The following is a 21,216-nucleotide window of genomic DNA, read 5'->3' as shown; positions in this document are numbered from 1 at the left end:
TGTTCAACATTTGCAGGCTGCAAAATTGCCTACTGAGGGTCTGAGCTCCAACATGGTTGTTTACCAAGAATAGGAAATATTGTATTGTATTGTAATGCCAGGCACAGGAATTTGCAGTTGACCACTGGCATGTTTATGGCTTGCATATGATACACAATTTTTTGCTGATTATTTCTGAGCAGCCATGGTCAATTACATTAATTTGCCAAGGAGCCTACTGTTGCTGTTGGTAATGACAGGCAGCTCATGTATCTGCCAGGACTAGATGGCAACTTTTTGTCTTTGTCCATCTATTTCATGCAGTCTTTAGAAATTTTCTGCTTATTTAGCTTATTTAAATATAGAGGTATTTAGTTGTCCCAGAGAAAAACCTTCTCTATCAAACTTACCAGTGTCTTGCTGGATGTTTTTCACTATGTCAAACTTTTTCTCTCCTTCAGTCCCCAGATACCAAACTAGGGAAGACGAAGCATCTTGCTTTCAATTGGGTGAGAGACTGTGATGAGTCTAAAACAATGTTCTCTTTTTTGGCCCTCCCTTTCCAGAAGCCCGAATCCAGATTCTGTGGCTTGCACACAATTGCATTGCTTATGTTATGCGAATGGTCTGTAACCTTAGGTTCTCATTTTGTCCCTTTTGCTGGAGTTTTGGGAGGCTGCCTTGGAATTGCTGCTGTTTGCTCAGAGAATCTTAAACTGCGTTTATCTTCAGTTCCAGGAAGGAATTGTTTATTATTCAAGTTCTAAGAATGAAAGCTAATGATGAATTTTTGTAACTTCGGCTATTTGTGTGAATTACTGTGCTGGAGAAGTCCATGTAGGATTTAGGCTTCTCTTTTTTCTTTTTTTTTCTTTTTTTCTTTTAAATACCTATGGGTGCTAAACCAGCAAGGTACTAGTAAATGCTAAATATAGTAAATTTAGGATAATTCTGAAACTCCTGATGAAAGTATGAAGGTTTGATACGAAATTCTGGTCCCACTGATGTCTGCTAATTTCATCCTACCATTATATTTTTGTACTAAGAAGGAAAAAACAGGAGACCTTCAGAACTACCTAAGTTAGCTGTTGCTGCTCTTCACAATGGTCATAGTGGGGAGGATTGTCCCCTGATAGCACAGGCAAAAGCTGGAGCAAATTTGAAAGGAATTTCCAACCTGGAACAGAATCAACACCTCTCAGACTACTGAAATCTGTCCCCATTATCCCTATTTTGCTAATTGGTGAAATGACGCTAACTGGAAAAATTAAGTAGTTTGTTTCTGAACTTACTTAATTTCACTCAGATTCTTAAAGGTTAATTTAAAGTAGAAAAACATTGTTGTAACCACTGAAGGAAAAGAACAAAATGAAATTACCACTTCCCAGGTAACAGGACTAGAAATAGATGCTGTATTAGTCAACTTCGCATGTACACCCTGCAGCTTGAACTCAAATGCAAATCTGTTCTGTTCTGAGCACAGCAGTGGCCTGACTTCCCACTGCTCTGTGTGCAGATTTCCCCAGGGAATAAGCTGTGTAGCGACAGAGCTTTGCCAAGCCGATATCCCTGAGCAGTGGGAGCTGAAGCAAGTGACTCATGACTGCAAGACGACAGCATGTGATGCAAGACACGCATAGGACAAGCTGCTGAGAGACGCAGTTCATGACTGAGAGGTTTATTGCCACTGCCAGGAAGGGCCTTGTTCTTTTCCAGCTGTTACCATGTGTCTTATAAAACAAATATACGTAGCGGGGCATTTCTGATCCAAAATCTGTATGGAACAATTTTCAAGGTTAAATATTAAAACCCAGGCACACGGTGTCTGTAAAATCAAAATATTAAAAGCAATGAAGTAATACCGATTTCTTCACTCTTTCCCCTTAAAAAATGAAGCAGAAGCAAAAGTGGAAGAATTTGTATGCATTTCTGTAAAGCTGTTATCGTGACCACATGCCACGTTGCACTGGATGGCTGTAACTGCTTGCATCTCCAACCTCTTTGCTTGCTGGAGCAGAGTTTTGGTCTGCTGCTACAGTGGCGGCAAAGAAGTACATGCACTTACCCTGCTGCCTCTTTAATGCTGGTGAATGGTTATTCAGGGACAGAAAGGGGTAACTGGGATTAAACTCCTGATAATAAACAGTTACTTTTCCCCAGTAGTAGATAGTAAGTGCAATAAGACTGGATCCTAAGGACGTAAGCATGAGCATTCAAGACAAAACTGGAAGCTGATCCTAAGCACTGTAGCTCTCTCAGTCACCCTAAGGAGGCCTTCTGCTGACTTTTCGTTCACTTCAACCATCTTGTTAAATGGACACTGGAACCAAAACGTGCATCAGCACCAAACAAAATATTTAGGTACAGTTACCGTAGCAGTATAAGGGGTGCTTTAGCTTAGAATTTCCCAGCAGAGTGGTCTTGCATTTGTTTTGTTTTGTTTTAAAGAGGCGTGTTTTTAGGTTTCTGAAAGAGATGGAGGTCAAGAATAACATGCTATACAGTGCTGTTCAACTGTGACAACTTGTGACAGTGATACAGCATTTTAGAAAGAACTTTGTTATCACTGGCATGTCTCTCAGCTTGACACCCAGTCCTGTGCGTGTTTTTCATAGGAGCAGTTCCATTTACTTCAATAAAAAAAATTGACGTGAGGACTGCAAGACTCGTCCAGACATTGCACAATCTCCTCCTGGAGGCCCCATTTTGTTGCAAAAATGCTCAGAATATACTGTTACTCTTCTGATCATGTCATCTCTTAACACATAAAATTACTTTTTTTTTTCCACATGGCTACAACACCAGGCTGCTTTGCGGTGTAGAAAAGATTGTACAGGTCCTTGTTCTGCAAGTTTCAAAGGCCATAAAAGAAGGGAGCACCCAGCAGTTTGCATATTTGGATCTGGAGGTACAGAATTACATGTACCACTTTCATTATTTACTGCCTGTTGTGACAACTGTTTCAAAACTGTTTAAAGAAATTGGAGCATCTATGAGTACTGTTCTTTGCATGATAATCGCTAGTGGAGTCCATGTGGATCTACGTCCAACAATTTTTCTGCAGGCTGTTTTTTCACCAAAGCTGAGAGCATGTCAACCTTGCTAGTTTGCAGTTTTATTTCACGCTAGGTTTTGGAGAAACAGCACTGATGGGTGCTCTTTTTGTACTAGAGGCAGCAGTCCCACCTGCCTGTCAAAGGGTTTAGAATGGACTTTCTAATTCCCCCATGCAGAACAGCTTTGATGGCAAGATCAGTTTTCAATAGTTCGCTTGCTTTTGCTGAGAATATAGCTCCTTCTCTGCCATTATTGACAATTACTGACATAGTTAATAATTTTAATACAGACCAAGTGAAAATTTGGTGTGAAACAAGAATAATGGCCCACTTTCACATCAAATGCAGCTAATACTTGATCACTGTTGCAATCATAAATTGATACTTTACAATCTGTTCTAGCAAGCATTCAACTGGCCAGCAAAAATCAGTGTCTTAAATACAGATGCTCTTCTGATTGGGGAGTACACAATTACTACTCTCTCCTGGTCCAATTTTGCCGCCATGAAGACTTGCTGAGAAAAGGAGAGACTATCAATAAGACTTAAAACATTCATTTTTATTTTCTGTTGGTGCCTGTGATGATTTAGAGAATCCATGTACAACTTACAAAATCTGATTTAAGACCCTCTCTCTGTGCATCTTTTGTCAAGCTGAGTGTGTTATATTCTTGGCAGCCCCATATCTTTTCTGTTGTGCTTACATAGAAAATCTGGACTTTGGGAGGCCTTGGTATCTAACATAGTCTGTCTCCTGTTCCAAGACAAACTTAAATATAGCTATCAATATTTATAAAATATATTTCTTCCACTAGTTATGGAAAAAACAAACAAACAAACAAACAAACAACCACAAACAACTGAAGATAAAAACTCATCAGTCTTAAAAAGCAATCTCTTCCTGTGTTTTTCATAATCCTTTGCATAATGGCAGTAAGTCCTCCGTTATGGACATCAGTTTATTCCCTTCTGCTCCTTCGTAACTCTGTTATATGTATTTGTAGGCTGTTATTAGAGTTGTGCTTTCATGAAGCTAAAGAAACGATTTCCTCCTATGTTATATCCCCTGATCCTTCTTACAGTCTCTCACATTGATGAATTCTTTCATTTTGAATGAAATGCCATTCCAAAACCTTGGCAGTACTCCACCAGAGACCCTACCAGTCCTAAGATTGCTGCAAGGATTACTTCATATGTCTTGCAGACTATATTGTTGTTTATGCCATCCAAAAGGTGATTACCTTTATTGCAATATTGTGACATTGTTGACCCATGTTAAGCTGATTATTCACTGTAATCTCATGGTTTCTTCATGAATAGCAAGCTGGAATTCCAAAGGGTAACAACATAGACCTAGGAAGGCAGAAGCCTGTGCAAAAATAGTCCATAAAGTTGTTTGTCCTGTCTGGCCAGGAGCAATGAAGGGAAATAAAGATGTGTATCTTCCTGGATTGCTGACTGGTCAACTGACGTGTATTATTGCCTCAGGTCTGTCATGGGGTGTCTTGCTTTTTGGTGCACAGACAGGCTGAGCAGAGGAGAGGGGGAGATGTGAGAAAGGTTTAGAGGAATTGTAGAAGGAGAGCATAAGAGGAACAACAAACATTTCTGGAAGAAACATTGCCAGTTGCTGATAAACTCTGCTTTTTCTGACTATCCTCTCTTTTGATCACATTACGATAATCTGCTGCTCAAAATTCATGATTTCCAGAAAATATTCTGCTCTGACCAAGGAAAACTGGTTTGAGAGGTCAGGTTACCTTAAAAAATAAACCGTAAAATTCCATGCACAGTATGGTGACAAGGTCAGGAGCTCGAGAAGGTATCACCACAGCAGCAGCTGTAGTAGGAAGCCTAGGACAGCTTCTCTATTGTCTACATTTGATCTAACCTGTCCTGCCTTTTGTCACACACTGAATGAGTTTTCCTAATTAGCATGAAGAGTGAACAGAGGGAGAAGATGAACTGCCCTCTCCTATCTTGCATGTAAATGAACTGGGTTATAAAACAACCTCATGCGTGACATGAGGTGGTGGCATGTACCAAAATCTTCAATGTGTCCCCCCCCTCCAGAGGACATTGTAGGACCGATCGACCTGTGGAGCCACGATATCTTACTCTCTCTCTGACATCTTAGTTTTTCTTCTCTCACTCTTTTCCTTCTTCTTTAACATATAAAGGTAATAAAGTTCTGTTGCTCAAGTCTTGATAAGTTTTGTAAGATAATAACATACTTTGCCAAGTCACTAATCACTGTAATTTGTATTCCACCAAGTGCTTTTAGTAAATTCATAATTGAATTGGACCTCTTGAGTGATTGTCTGTCATTCATTTTGCATTACTGCGCAGAAATACTCAGAGGTAACTCAGACCTGATCTTGCCCAGTGAGAAAGGGCATGCATCGCATTCAGAGTTAACATATCCCTAATCTCACCTGGTGGGATGGGACAGTCATCCCCTTGCTTACTTTTGGTTGTCCATGCAGATTCTACTCCTTAATCCATGAAAATTACTTCAATTTTTACAGTTTAGAGGGTAAAGGGAGGCTTCAGATGTTCCTCTGGGGCATGCATAAAGATTGCTAGGAGTACTTGGCTTTGTTGGACCTTTCAGAACATTAGGAAGAAGGTAGCAATCCTGCATAAAACACGTTTCTCCACTTGGTTGGAGAAACAGCATGTGTTCCCTTGTAACAAACACTCTTGCATTCCCAGCAGCTGCAGAGGAAGGCATTTGTGCCCTCCCTGCCTTCCTCATAGACCTGATAATTCTCTACAACTACCTGAAAGGAGGTTGTAGTGAGGTGGGTATCGGTCTTTTCTCCCAGGTAACAAGCCATAGGACAAGAGGAGATGGGAGCTTTAGATTGGATCTTAGGAAATACTCACAGAAAGGATTGTCAGGCATTAGAACAGGCTGCCCACGGAAGTGGTGGAGTCACCATCCCTGGAGGTGTTAAAAAGACATGTAGATGTGGCACTTAGGGACATGGTTTGGTGTTGAACTTGGTAGTGCTAATCATTGGGCTTTATGATCTGAAAGGTCTTTTCCAACCTAAATAATTCTGTGATTCTCTGCTTGCTATCCATGCCATAGTTTCCTCACTCAGGTGTACAAGCAGCCTGGTACCAGCTGTGCTCTGCTATGTGAGACTTGCCTGGCCCTACTCCTTGCTTTGCCCAGTAGTGCTCTGCTAGGTGCAGGAGTAGTGGCTGTACAAAACCTATGGGCAGGCATTGATAAACATATAGGCTCTGCTTTCCTCCTTGTGGGGAGGAACTTGCTGCAATGAGAATGTCAAATGTGCTTGGACAGTTTTTAGAAAGAACAGCTTTATATGCCAGAATACTCCCTGGCATCTCCTTTGGACGGTATATCATTATCAGGAAGGGAAAGATACAGTTGGCATAGGCACTGCAGTGACATCATTAATGTCACTGCACAACTGTCCTAATTGAGGCCCAGTCTCACCTGAAAACACTGTGGAACCCACAGGGTAGATCTTGGGTCATTCCCGAAAGGAACATACGAAAGTATGTATGTATCATACTTACAAGGTCAAAGTGGAGCATTAAGCCCTATTGCTGGGAAAGGCAGAAGTTCATAATTTGCCAGCCCTTGAGTGTTCTCATACAAATTTTCTGCCTCGGGTTCATTTTGGGTTAAGAGAGAGGACAGAGGGAATGAGTATTAGGTAACATCATTGAGTCATGTCTGGAACAGTCCTGCAGAAGATGCAGAATATCACCTCCTGATATTTTTGGCAACTTTTTTTTTTTTAAGATTATGACATCTTAAGCTTTGGAACCCTGGATTTCTTATTTGAGGGAAGATGATGCTTTCATGTCAAGAATGTGCATATTGCTCAACTTATGAAAAGCAGCCCCAAATGTAACCCAGTTCTGTTAGCCTTTGTTAAGATTTGCTTTAAATTCTTCAGAGTTTTGTCTTTTTTAAATCAGATTTGACCTGCAGCTGCCAGTCTGGACTCTCAAGTATCCTGTCTCATCTCAGCACTGCAAATGGAGCCTTCCCTTTTCCTCCCTTGTGAGTTCAGAAAATGTCAACTTCAATCAGGTTGCCTGATTTGGACCAGACCAAGCCATGTGTAGGTGAGGAGAGTGCAAATGGGTCAAGGAGTTGGAAGCAGGAGAGGAAGAAGGGACAAAATGACACTAGGTTAAGAGTGATCACTGCAAACTGAGACTAGATAGTCAAGGACATGGACTTGAGAAATATGAAAGGAGAAGAGGAGAGAGAGAGAGAGAGAGAGAGAGAGAGGAGAGGAGAGGAGAGGAGAGGAGAGGAGAGGAGAAAAAAGAAGAAAAGAAAAGAAAAGAAAAGAAAAGAAAAGAAAAGAAAAGAAAAGAAAAGAAAAGAAAAGAAAAGAAAAGAAAAGAAAAGAAAAGAAAAGAAAAGAAAAGAAAAGAAAAGAAAAGAAAAGAAAGCGGAAAAAGAAAAAAGGAAAAAGAAAAAAGAAAAAGAAGAAAAAGGAAGAAAAAAGGAAAAGAAGAAAAAAGAAAAAGAAAAAGAAAAAGAAAAAGAAAAAGAAAAAGAAAAAGAAAAAGAAAAAAGAAGTAAAGGAAAGGAAAGTTATTGTGTGAGGATGAATAGCTCATATCAGAGGTAAAATAAGAGTGGCACAATTAGAGAGTTAGAGATGTGGGAGAATGTGAATGAGGTAACAGACCTGGCAAGTAGTTTTGGATCTAAGAATACCAAGATGATGAGGGAAAGAAAACTGGGACTTGGGACCCTGCAGGTTGAGAGATATGGAGAGTGACTGTGTGGAGGAAAGCAAGCAAGGAGCGGAGAGGTGGAGGGTGGAAATGGATTACCAGAAACTGAAGAAGATCACATCCCAAGATACAGCCTTGTCCCTAATTCTTCTGGCTTACCCTGCCATCCAGACCTGTGTCCTCTTGAGATAACCTCCTTGTGTGAAATGCTGATTTGTAATGTTTTCCCAAAGTGATGGAGCATACAGGGTGCTGACCATTCATTGTTCTGGCCCTGTACTCCATGGAGATTGACTAATTTCTACATTTCAAGAAAATACCTACATTTATAGGTGATGAAAAAACAGTATTAAGGCCAGCCTAGAACAAGTCCTAAGTTCCATGACTGGAGTGACAACAGAAAATATTATCTCAATATGTTACTTCTTTTCCAACAGATTACTTATGGTGAGGAAAGTATTCTTTCACGTTGCTGAGAAGTAATAATACTATTTCAAGAGTTGATTTAAAGCTATCCACAAAGAAGAACAAGAGGCATGGGGTGTCATTTCTTCTTGTGATTTTTGACTGAACCTGTGACGGTCAATAATGACAAATGGCCAGAGGAAGATTAAATTCCCAAACACATTATGAAGTCCTATCTCAGCAGAGTCTTGATGTATTGTAGCACTTGCCGGCCAACACATCTTCTTTTACTCTTTGGCAGCCCTCAGAAGGATTTTTTGTGTGTGTGTCAATAACAAACAATTGCAATCACTTCAAAACCTGACTGCAAGGGTTGTGTTCTGTCAGGGTACCCGCAGTGTGGGCCGATGTGCCACCGCAGGGTCCTGTGTGAAGCTGCCTGTAGCATCCTCGGCTCCACAGGGCTTTCTGAACACTTGAGTAGGGGAAGCTGTAGCACAAGTGGGACATGTGTGCTGCTCTTGGCCTTCCAGCGTGCTGTGGGAAAGGTGTGGTGGGCAGCACTGAGGTGTAAGGGAGCATGGCCAGCAAATGGCAATTAGTGCACAGGATGGGTGGCACCAGAGCATTGGGTGGCCAACGCTGTGTGTTCTGGTCAACATTTAGGAATACCTATGCGTGCTGGGAGTGTGCTTGAGGTATCAGGTGCTGTGGTGTTGTGCAGTGAGAACAGGACAGAGGCGAGAACTGGGCAATCACCAACTGCAGGAAGTTCAACATGGGCAAGTGCCAGGTTTTGCATTCGGGACGCAGCAACCCTGGCTGTAAAGACTGACATGCTGGAAAGCAGCTCTGCAGAGAGGGATCTGGGCGTTCTGGTCAACAGCAAGTTGAACATGAGCCAACAGTGTGCCCTGGCAGCCAAGAGGGCCAACCGTGTCCTGGATGCATCCAGCAGAGCATTGCCAGCTGGGCGAGGGAGGTGATTGTCCCGCTCTGCTCTGCGCTGGTGCGGCCTCACCTGGATCACTGTGTGCACTTCTGGGCAACACAGGATAAAAAGGACATAAAGCTACTGGAGAGTGTCCAGAGGAGAGCTATGGAGTTGGTGCAGGGTTTGGAGGGGAAGCCATATGAGGAGCGGCTAAAGTCACTGGGTTTGTTCAGCCTGGAGGAGACTGAGGGGAGACCTCATGGCAGCTACAGCTTCCTCACAAGGGGAGGAGGAGGGGCAGGCACTGAGCTCTTCTCTCTGGTGACCAGTGACAGAACCCAAGGGAATGTCAGGAAGATGTGCCAGGGGAGGTTTAGGTTGGACATGAGGAAAAGGATCTTCCCCCAGAGGGTGGTGGAGCACTGGAACAGGCTCCCCAGGGAGGTGTCACGGCCCCAAACCTGACAGTGTTCAAGAAGAGACTGGACAACACCCTCAGACACATGGTGTGAACTGTGGGGTTGTCCTGTGCAGGGACAGGAGTTGGACTCGATGATCCTTGTGGGTCCCTTCCCACTCAGGACATTCTGATTCTATGACGGTGGCAGCTGGTGTGACATGTGAGACAAGAGAAAGGGGGGGTCCGTGTGTGTGAGCCGGGGGTACAGAGCATTGGGAAGGGCCTGGGACCACCAGCTGGTAGCAGCAGTACTGGTGGCCCTGCACCGGAGAGAGGTGGGCAACAGTGTGGCAGTGCCTCTGTCGGTGTCGGCAATCACCTGGGGGGCGGGGGTCACAGCCCTCCCTCTGCGAGGGGTGGGCCGGGGTCACGGCACCGCGCTCGCCAGAGGGCTTGAGGCAGCGGCCCGGCCGGCCAGGGTCTGGAGGATGGCGCCATGCGGGCTCTGGGGCCGCTCTCCCTGCGGGATGGCGCCTGTGACAGCAACGGCGCCCGCCGCGCCGCCGCGTGCGGGAGGGGCGGCCTCTGAGACGCGTGACGGCGCGATCCGCGTGACAGCGGGGGGCGGGGGCCGCGGCGAGACCTGCAGTGAGAGCAGCGGAGGGGGGGCCCGTTCGGTGCCGTTAGTGGGCGCCGCGTTCCTCCCACCCTGTCCCGCCCTGCCCCGCCCTGCCCCGCCGCGGCGGCTGCCGCCTCCCCCCGGGCAGTGCGGGCGGCGGCCATTAGGTATCCGCACCTACCCCCTGACGGCCTCGAGGCTGTGGCAGCGGGCTCTCGCGCTCCCGCCTCCCGCGCGCTGGGGGGGCGGGGGGGTGTGTGTGACAGGAGGGAAGGGCGAGCGCGTGACGCCCTCCGCGCTCCGCCCCCGCCGCTCCTGCTCCCAGTGGCAGCAGCTCGGCCCGGCGCGGGCGGGCGGCGCAGCCATGGAGCCGGAGCGCGAGTGCCGGGTGCTCTCCATCCAGAGCCACGTCGTCCGCGGCTACGTGGGCAACAAGGCGGCCACCTTCCCCCTGCAGGTGAGCGGTCGCGGACCGGGCCCTCCGCCGCCGCGCCTGCCCCGCCGCTGTCCCTTTGCGGGGCGGCGAAGGGAGCCGGGCAGGTGTTGTGGCGGCGGCGCTGACCGGCGGGCTCCGGTGCCCGGGCAGGCGGGCGGGGGGGTGGGCGCCTCCTGCCAAGCGAGGGTAAGGTCAGGGGACGGCCAGGAGCAGCCCAGAGCGCCCTCCTCGCCCTCTCAAGTGCCGGATCGCGGGGTTGGGCGGAGGGAGCCGGGGGCAGTGACCGTCCCGAGTCTCCGCGCACCTCGGCGAGCCGGGGCCGGGGCGGCTGCGCCTCCCGTCGGCTCCACGCCGCACGGCACGGCCCGCGGCTCCCGCTGACATGTCTTCTCACTGCTGGCTTGAGACCGTAGTACGGCCAGCGAGCTTAAAAGAGCGAGGGGGGTGCTGCTGGTGGGTTCGCTCAGCCCCGTGCTGTGGAGCTCTGCGGGTGCCTGTGCCTGGCGGCGAGGCATGTGCTCCGCACCGGCCGGGCGCTCCCGCTTTGGGGTGTCCGTGCTGCCGGTAACACTGGTACGCAGTTTGGGTGTCCCGGGCTGGCGACGGGGAGCTGGGCTCCGTTGACCGGTAGCCTTGTGCTGGTATTAAGCTAAGCCACTCTAGTCCTCGTGGGTGGTGGAGCTGGGTCAGCCCTCACCCTCTGCCTCTGGGGAAGGTGTAGTAGAGTATAAGGACCACTTAATGACTACAAGGCTGAGCCAGAGAAACTAGCTTACATGGCCTGGGGCTCGAGGATATAATTGGATCTTGGCTTTCACGGCTGTCATGATCTGACTTTAGAGTTGCTTGCTAAGGTCTAACCGGTGGTGGGAAAACATCAGTGTGCTTTGGGCCAAGCCTTTGTATGTCTTCTTGTTCTCTGTGTCTGTACCATAAGGGGCTAATTTGCGCCCCTACCATGAAGAGGGCTTTGTTCCTTGACACACATGTGCCTGTACGAAGCTTACTGTCTAAGAATCTCATTGCCAAAACACAGTGTGTTGTGACATCGGTTATTTTGGTGAATACTTAACAAACGATGGTGTAATCTCACTTGACTAGACACAAGATGGTATACCCTGATAAATGCTGTGCTTGAGACCAGGCCTGCAAGAAGTTAACATCACACCCCCTTATCCCCATCTAATTATAATGTAACCAAGTCTCTTGAAAATTAGTATGTGATGAACGGTGATGTACATATGAAATCTGTGTATTGTGGAAAATCTGTGTATGTGGAGACCCATGCATTAAAGGCTGTCATGATCTGCAGGCTAGCTGCCCCTTCTTTCCTAAGAGAATGATGTCTAAATTGTGCCCCCTTTCCCTGCTTACCTCCTCCAGCTATTTTTGTGCTAGCAGAAGGGCACACAGTAGTACTTATTCCAGGAATCTGCAGTCTCTTGAACTGCTGTCTTCATTTTAATTCTGTGTCAAAGGTTCTCTTTTCTGTAAATTACAGTTTTTGTGGCATATGAGCCTCTGTATGGATGTCTCCTATGGCCTGGCAAATTTGTTCCTGTAGAGTGTCTATAGTTCCTTTACTATGACACTATAAAATTCTGCTGCAGTTAGGAAGTCCTATCAATGTTGTAGCTGGGCTCTGTTTGGGAGGCCATCACACTCACACTGTGTAGTGTTCCTCAGTGAGCAGCCTAACAAGAACTTGCTGGCATGGGTGGAAAAAAAGACAGTTGGGGAACAACTGAACTCTCACTACAGGCTGTGCTTGAAAATCCTATGTAGGTAACCCTTAACCAAGCTGTGCTTGCTAGAAAGTTGTTTAAACCCTCCTTTTGTTAGAAGGTCAGATGTAGCAAGTTGCCACCAAGTGAAACTTAATGCTTTTTATGTTGTGCTGAAACAAGGAGAAGAATTACAAAGCTGAGTCTCTCTCTCTCTCTCTCCCTCTATGTATATACATATAAATGAAAGCTGATGCTAGTCTTGAGGATGTGTGCAAATCTGACATGCTTATGTTATTTCCCATTCTCTTTTTTTACTTTGATCGTCTGAACCAATAGTGGTTAAATAAGGCTTCCTTCCCGTTCTCTTTTTTTACTTTGATCGTCTGAACCAATAGTGGTTAAATAAGGCTTCCTTCTGAGCAGGGCAAGATGTATGTAGATACGTGTGTGTGTCCATGTGAGGTCTGATGGGCTGAGATCCTGGCAAAACAGTTCAGGAATCTGCATTTGGACAGCAGCATCCAAACAGAAAAGCAGATGGGATTTCATCTGCTATTTGCAGACTTCTGCAAAAACATCAGTCATGTTTGAAGGACTTCATCTTTGGTAGAAGTCTATGGCATTATTATTTATTAGCAATAGACAGTGCAGCACTGTGCTCAGCAGAGAACTTTTTAGTGTCTTCTTTTAACCAGTTGAGTTTGCTTTGTTAGGCTTCTGTTACACTAAAGCTGAAGTACTTAACAAGTATTTTAGGAGTAAGTGTGTGGAAATATACTTTCTCTGTGAAGTATGTGGTAAATGCTTTCTACATAGCAAACAGCAAAAGAGTTAGACCATATATTAGAGCAGTTACAATAATGGAAATAATGTAACTGAGTGAGAAATGCTAGAACCCTTTACTTCATTTAAGGATAAAATATATTTGTTTAAGTAATTCGTTTAAGTAGTTTGAGATTCCAGGTTAACTAATAGATTTTAGGGGAAATGCACATCTGGATTTTCCAGATAGCACAAAGCCAGTAAGTGAACTGTCCTCATCTGTGCTTTGAATTCTGCCTTGTTAAGAATTTAAATAGGTTTTACTTGCGTACTCTCTCTTTGAAAATTCTAAAGGTGGTTCTGAATTGTTTTTTAAATAGTCACATTTTATTTTACAATCGTGTAACCTGAGCAGCTTTTGGTATCAGGAGATGGTTTAAGATTGTCCAGACTTTAAGAGAGCAAGAGCAGTAGGGCATACCTTAACTTCTGGTGTTGCCACTGTCAGTCAGATAAATTGTTTTAAAACATCAAAGAATGTTTCTCCTACTTGACTAAGAGTTGTCATAGTTTTTATGACATAAAATGTATATTTTCACTTTTTTTCCTATGTGTTTTCTTCCTTAGAGGGATCTCTTACTTGTTAGTTTTAAATAGCATTTTAGCTTACCTTTCCTGCCCCACCTTTTAGGTAGGTAGAATGTAGCAATAAGTGTGAAGTACTGGCAAGCAAAGAGTTACCTTCCTTCTCAAACCACAGAGGGAACACACAAGGGCAAGCTCATTTCTGTTCTGCAGAGATACTTCATTCTGACCATCAGGAAAATTTTGGTAGACAGGCAAATTTATGACTCATATACTATACCCATCATAAGATGAGCTCTTGTGATTGAGTATTTCTGTCTGTATATTCAGTCCTTTGGATCTCTATGAGTTTCCAAGAAAAAGATTTGAAAGTACAAGGAAGAGACAGGAGGAAGTCCCAGCTGATTTCATCTGGCCACTGGACATTGGCATTTGATTGCCACTGGAGTAGGTTATACTCCCGTCTGCAAGCCAGAAACTGTTGATCTTTGTTTATCTATAGGTAACAGTGAGATCCAGAGTTTTGTACTTTCTCTTCTTATCTTGTTTGATAATGCTAATGCAAGATGATTACTTTTTTTTTTTTTGTCTGCCTTAACACTCAATAGAATTTCAGAAAATCTTGTCTCTGTTTTGAGTATTCGATTATTGACTTCCTGTTATATCTGCTTGTCTTGAAGATGAAGCTAAAAACATGGACAAATATCACTAATTATTTGGATCTGGAGAATGAAATTATCTGTTCTGAATTGTAGGACACCAACATAGGCAGCTTGTATAATATAGGATAAGATGGCCTTTTGAAATCTGTTCAGTTTGGTTGTTTTCCCTGTTGAATGGAAGTACTTGTCTGTTCAGGTGTTAATAATGGCAGATGATTCTCATTTTTGCAGTAGTCCTCAGTGATTCTTTCCTGCAAAGAAAGAGTAAGTATCCATTTTTAGCTCCCTCTTAATTGTAAAAAAAATAGGAAAACAACTTTGGTCAGCACAGACAGTAATTTATTTTATATTTAAGGATAGTCTTGAACTGCATTGTTCAAAGCCAAGGGTGTAATTTGCTTTCTTATGCTGAGACCAAAGCTATTATCAACAAATCTTTAATGATTATCTACTGCCCTAGCAAAAAAAAAAAAAATAAGGCTTACTTGCTTTCTTTTTTCTTTCTTTGAACAATATAGTCAAACAGCCTAAGTATTGTACAGAAAGAGAGACAGGTAAAGAGCATTGCTTATTTAAGATGACTGCTTGCTCTGCTTTTCAAAACCTACTTCGATTGTGTTACTTATATGAGTCAGAAGAAGAATGAATCAATCAAAAGACTTTACAGAATAACAGTAAGAAATGTTCCTACTGGCTAGCCTGTACTTTTTTTCCAGATCGAAGTCTGAAAAAGCCTAACACCTAAACAAAAAATAATCACACAGTTAAAATAATCTATTTTATTGTGGAGTGTGGCTCTAGATTCATACTTCAAATGAAGCTAGTGGAAGCACGGTTTTCTTCCTTGTCTCTGGTTTTGTTCTTGTGAGAAAGGTAAACAAGGGACAGATGAGTTTTTAAAACAAACAACTTTCAACCCCTCTGGGAAGGATTCTTCATAGTTATGTAAACAGCATTTTCTTGTTATATGGATGTCAGTATACGTAGTTGCAGAAGTCTTACGAATACCATGTGCAAGGTGACGCCCTAAAAAAGACTTGTAATCCAAAAGATCTTAGCAGTGTAGTTCCTGGCAGTCTGGATTTCTGGGAAGAGGCTTTACTAGAACTTCCCAGACATGCTTGTCCAGATTAACCCACCTATGAAGAAAGGATGGCTCTGGCCCTCTACGAGCTCTGACGTACTGCGAGAACTTTGAACTTTTGCTAAGATTATAGGAAATGATAGACTTTTGACCCATATGGTAGGGTGGAAGGGGAGTGGAATAGGTTTGAGAGAAGACAATAAAGTAGAAAACTCCTTGAAACTAAATAAAATAAAATAGGGGTAGTAGTGTTGGTCGTCACTCTTTTAGCTCTTAGCATTGCTTGAAGATAGACTAGATGGAGGCAAAGAACTGGGAAAAGTCCTGGAATCTCACTTGACAATGGTAGTTTATGTTTGTGTAGTGCTGTAAACTAAGAGATCCCAAATTTCTTTACAAACTTTTTACAGCAGTCTTTTCAACTACTAATGCAAACTAATCAATTTGAAAAATCAGAGTAATTTCAACCTGCCTAAAAGAAGTGCAGCTAGGACTGCTGATGTGCTACAGACTCTGAATTGCAAGACTGAGCAGTGTCTCTAATAAACAGAGTGGGGCTGACTGAATGGTCATCATCTGAAGGTGAATCTAAGTGTGTTATAGTGGTATCCATAACCTTTTCTACAAATCACTTAATTGTGGCAACTTGTTAAATAAGCTTTTGTCATGAAAATACAGAAGTCCTAAGGGATGTTCAAACAGGTTGATTGTATATTACAGTTGAAAAGCTGGAAAAAGCATTTTAGGATGCATTAAAGTTTATTTTGTAGTGTGTGTATGCGACCAGTTGACCCGTTGCCATTTTAAACTTCTTAAAAAGGAGATGATAAATATTTACAGTGATAGATTATTACTATAATTTGCTACCTTTTTCATGGTACATTGTGAAAATTTGAACTATGCAGATCCATAGACTGATATTTGACATAATATTTACACTGGAGTGTGTGCTGTAGTGAAGAAATATCAGCTTTTTTTTTTTTTTCCGGACATAAATGCGATCTTCTGATCTAACACAGCACAGCAAAGTAGAAAGATTAAGGAGGATCCCATTTGGTGCCTACAAGTACAAGCAAATAATTGACTTCAGAGCAAGCAAAACCGCCTTACTGTGATTCACCTTTCTTTGGAAAAAAATTGAGTTGTCAAGAAATTGCAAATCTTATTAAAGGACTGGAAAACCTTGCCTGAAGGTGGATTTGCGCTGTTTGTATGAAGAATATGGTGTACTCAGAGGTTCAGTAGCAAGTGTTTACTTGCTTAAGGCATTTTTAATTAGGAAATGGCCTTATGTTCTATCTTGAAGCCTTAAGATTTTTTTATTGTTAGAATTTTTGCAGTTCTTATGTCTTATTTCTGCTCCAAGTGAAACAGTAGAGATAATATTTTTTCCTGTATAAACAAAAAAGGACAGAAAACAGAGTCAATATTGATCAGATTTTTGAAAAATGTGAGCTTCAAGTTAAAATTAATTTATATATTAAAAGGTACTGAAGTATGTATGTATGAGGATGGTACAAAGATGCAACTGAGAAAAATAGGTGGCATACAAAGCTACTGATACTTCTCTAAAATCTTCCTTTTAGTGAAGCGTTGTTTCTTCCTATTTTTTTTCTATTTGTATCCAAAATTATGGTCACCTTTCCTTGAAGAGCATATTTAGTCATTTTAAATAAGGGATACAGCATTATCCATGGCTGACTGAACACACACCAGGCAGGTATTTTTAGCTTCTTTAGGCTGAAAAGACGCAAGTGGAAGTTCCACTTCACTTACTTGTGTTGTGTGGAAAACAGGCTGAGTCAGTGAAGCAAGGTTAAAGTGAGGAGCTGGACATTAGTCCTGGTACATAAAATGTCCATTCTTCTGAAATTACTATGTGTGATAAGTGTATGCACCTCTATAGTGTTCTACAGGGGAAAAAATAATTGGTGAGGATAAAATGCCAAGCAATTCTATGTTGATAGGTAATACATGTTCCAACAGAAGCCAAACTAGTTCATCATCTTGTGGCTTGGCAGCAGTGGGCCAGCTGGTCATAGCAAAAAAGTATTACTGATTTGAAATTTGGCTATACTGAGCTACCCGAATGTTTTAAAGCCTTGGTTCAGGACTCATATTTGTTCATGCTAATTCATCTGTGACACCTCTAACCTCCAATTCCTTTAACATCTAGAACAACTACCCATAGAACAGGAGAGAGAACTGTGGTACAAAACGCTTTCACATAGTTCTTTTAAAAAAGAATCGCACAAACAGAAAAGAAAACCAAAAAGCCACCTCATTTCACATTCTTCCTCCTGTGTAAATTTTAAACATATCAACGAGTTTGGGCTGAGTAGAAATCCTTCCACACTGATTTAACTTCACTCTCTTGGGAATGCAAAGCACCTCCTGCCAGAGGGATGTGTGGGATTGAGGAGGTGCTAGGGTACATACTGAAAAATGGTAAAGAGTCTCCCGTGTGGCAAAGCAAAAACTGGAGAGCCACTTTCTGATCTGTAGATGCATTTCTTTCTGAAAACAGGTAAATGCTTTTTCTGACTAGGGAACCCTTTCTAGTCTGATCACAACTGTTCCCCTTCTGCCCCGCTGAGGGATCCAGTCATGTTTTACCTCTCAGAAGACTATTTGCGTGGAAATCTCAAGCAAGGATGACATGGCTGTCAGTGACATAGTAAGTTGAAGGAAGGAATCCATGGCAGTCTTCAAGAATAGCATTTGCTATGTCAGCATACTTGAAACTGCCAAAGAAGTGAAGTGCTGATCTGTCCCACAATATCAGAATAAGGCAACATTTTTTGGCTTACTTAACTTGGCAGATTGCTAGCTAATAAATATCTTCTCTTTCATACTCCACTTAATAGTTCTCTCTTTATCATTAAGACTAAACTATTTGCTTTCTTCCTGAATTTTACTGTGTTTGTTCATAGCTCCTGTACATGGTAATTCTGTCCCCATCTTCTGGAAGAGGAAAGAAAAAAATGATATAAGAGAAAAAATGTTGACCAAATTCTCAAAATTTGATACTACTTTTGCAGGATTATATGATGGAATTTATGGTGATGTATTTAGTAAAGTTTGGCCTAAATCTAATCAATTAAAATATATATGTATTTCTTATAAGTCTGTGTATCTTCCTGTATTTTACAGCATTTGTTTTGGGTGATGGCTACTGCTGAACAAGTTTAGGCTGAAGGAAAACACTTCTTCTATGTGTCCAGCTCTTTACTGTGGTTACCCTCACTCTTCTGGCAGAATACAGCCCCTGTGTCATAGGGGTAGGCACCATGTTACCTGTGGAAACCATCAGACACTCTGAGCAGCTAAGAGAAACACAAACAAAAAAACGTTTAAAAATGTTTAAAACTGAGGCCAGCAGGAGTAGTATTTCCTGCAGCACATTATTTGATGTTGCTGTTTGTGGACCGGCACAACCTATAAACTATGTCCCAGATTATTCCTTTTGTAGTCAAATATTGCTGGTAGCTTTGTATTAGGGATGGTTGTTTCTGTTCTGACTGTAGTTATTGGAAGTAACATTGTGCCTCTGCTCATTCATACAATAACCAAACAAATATATGGCAATTTAGTGTTTAAATTTGAGAGATTTTATATTGTCACCTACCCTCTAGGGCAGGGGCGTCAAACTCATTTTCACCAGGGGCCACTTGAGCTTCGCGGTTGCCTTCAAAGGGCCGAATGTAATTTTAGGACTGTGTCAGTGTAGGAGTAGTTACATTGACACAGTCCTAAAATTACATTCGGCCCTTTGAAGGCAACTGTGAGGCTGATGTTGCCCCCCAGAGAAAACGAGTTTGACACCCCTGCTCTGGGGTATAGTTTCATGATCTGCTGGCTTCAGTAGCAAAGCAAGCTTGAGAACGTCTTGCTCTTTTCCTGCCACCACCAGCTGGTTCTTCCACCTGCAGTACTCTGCTGTTCACTTCTACTCTTCAAGGAAATTAATTTAGTGAGGCCATGTGGTAAACTGCTCTGAGAAGCAATCCAGGTTATAAATAATTTGACAAAGGAAAAAGAAGAAAATCTTTATCTTGTGAGTCAGTTTCCTGACCCAGTTCCCTACCAGCCCCACAGGCAGCTCTTTTGGCATAGCTGAGGTGCCAGATCAGGAGCAAGCCCCAGGCTCCTGCACCTGGCATCTGCTGAAAGAAACATTCCTCAAAGTACGCCCTTATCTAAGACATCTTCTTTCTCTGAAGGAATTGGTGAGACATTTAACTGTTCTCTAGAAGCCTCATGCTTTCCCTGCAGTGGCCTTGGTGTAATCTTTGCATAACATGGCACATCTTTCAGAGGGTTGCTTCCTGTCCACTTTTACAAGTGTTAAAGAAGTTTCTTTTCCCTAGGTTTCCTGTAGCAGAGACTCAGGCATGGATTCCAGAAGGTCTTCTTAAATTAATGTATTTGCAAGGTACAGCATAGAGCAGCTTCAGCTGGGTGCCTCCTGTAGAGGGATCCTCAGCAAAAAAACCTTGGACAATTACACCCTCAAATTCCAAGTCATTTTCCCCCCTACGCCCTGTGTCTCACTTCAGGCCAATTGCGAAATGAGAGTCTTGGATTTCCTTGTTCTTCATTGGATCTCTTCACTTTCATCAAGCGAGCTGCCAGTTCTCACCTACAGTTGCTATTTTGCACCTGCAGCTGGAGAAAGTAAATTCTTGGTTATTCTTCTGTTACATGCAGTTCTTTTCCTTTACTTATATCCAGGGATGCAGCTCCCCTTATTTTCTATCTTGAAGACTCTGAGGCATTTTTTACTCAATGAAGCAGAAAGTTCAAAGGTTCACAGCTTGTAGAAGTTGTGCTAAGCAAACTTACTTATGCTAAGCGAATTCTATATAAGCAGTTTCTAACCAAGTTCTGTAAGAAGCAGTATACCAAATAATTCAATAAGCTAAGGCAGTCTGTTCCCTAACACAAGCATATGTTATGTTGCATTTTAAGGAGAGTGGGATCCATTAATAGTCTACCTAAGAAGGCCAAATAAAGCATATGTGCTGGATAAAACAAATATCTTTCTGTAGGATAACTCCACTGTAGATGTACATAATGTGCTTGCCATGCTATGCTAATAGACTGACAGAGAGCTAGCTATCTAAAATATGAACAGCCGGATTAAAAATGAAATAAAAATCAGAGGAAAAGAATGTGTTGTGGGATTCCTCCCCTCCCCCAATTTCATTCACTAAGATAAAAAATAGATTAAGTCCATGCCTGTTGGACCTATTGCTGCTGTGTATGTCTGCTTCTCCTAATCAGTGTTTGTAAATGTCCTTGTGTAGCACTGTGCATGATGCCAGTTGGCAGGAGTTTGCAGTGACAAGTATGGTGTTTTTGTCAAATTACACCCAAGTGTAGTAGCAGCATGAAGATGATTAATCTGAAATTTGCAGCAAAACTGCAGATTTTTTTAATTCTTCAAAAGAATATGTGAGCCACAGCTTCTCCATCTGAAATTAGAAGTTATTATCTGAGGTCACTCTTACCTAACAGTAAGCAGAATCTCAGGATGAGGGTGAAAATGTATTTCTTGGGTGGAAGGTGGTCAGGAACCCACAGTACCAACTCATTTTCTTTTTCTTTTTCTTTTTTTTTTTCCCTTTCCTTCCCTTAGTGGGAAGAATGAAGAGGAAAATAGAAGCTGTTACTTCCTTGTCTTTCATTACCTTACCCCTTACGAATCAGTGCCTTGCAGATCCATCACTTGATCCCAACCCAGATGGAAGGAGTGACCTCCTGCCCATAGGAAGGTTAATAGAGCAGCTTTACCACAAATCTTTGGACTCTGCAGTCTGGTTGAT

At 42.8% G+C, this 21,216-nt stretch overlaps 1 protein-coding gene across 1 annotated transcript in view; it reads left to right on the top strand.

Annotated features, from left to right (window-relative positions):
• Positions 1 to 10,496: 10,496 nt before the first annotated feature.
• PDXK (pyridoxal kinase) overlaps positions 10,497 to 21,216 on the top strand; it is a gene marked incomplete at both ends in the record, with an annotated part of 42,715 nt that continues 31,995 nt past the window's right edge. Inside the window, one exon of the mRNA XM_080363804.1 lies at positions 10,497 to 10,589. Within this exon, the coding sequence (XP_080219930.1) occupies positions 10,497 to 10,589 (93 nt within the window). The remainder of the gene's footprint in view (positions 10,590 to 21,216) is intronic.

Source organism: Nesoenas mayeri (genome assembly GCF_963082525.1).
Source record: "Nesoenas mayeri genome assembly, chromosome: 1".
NCBI lineage: Eukaryota > Metazoa > Chordata > Aves > Columbiformes > Columbidae > Nesoenas > Nesoenas mayeri.
Note: the sequence above shows the minus strand (reverse complement) of the source record. Positions and strands in the feature narration are given on the sequence as shown.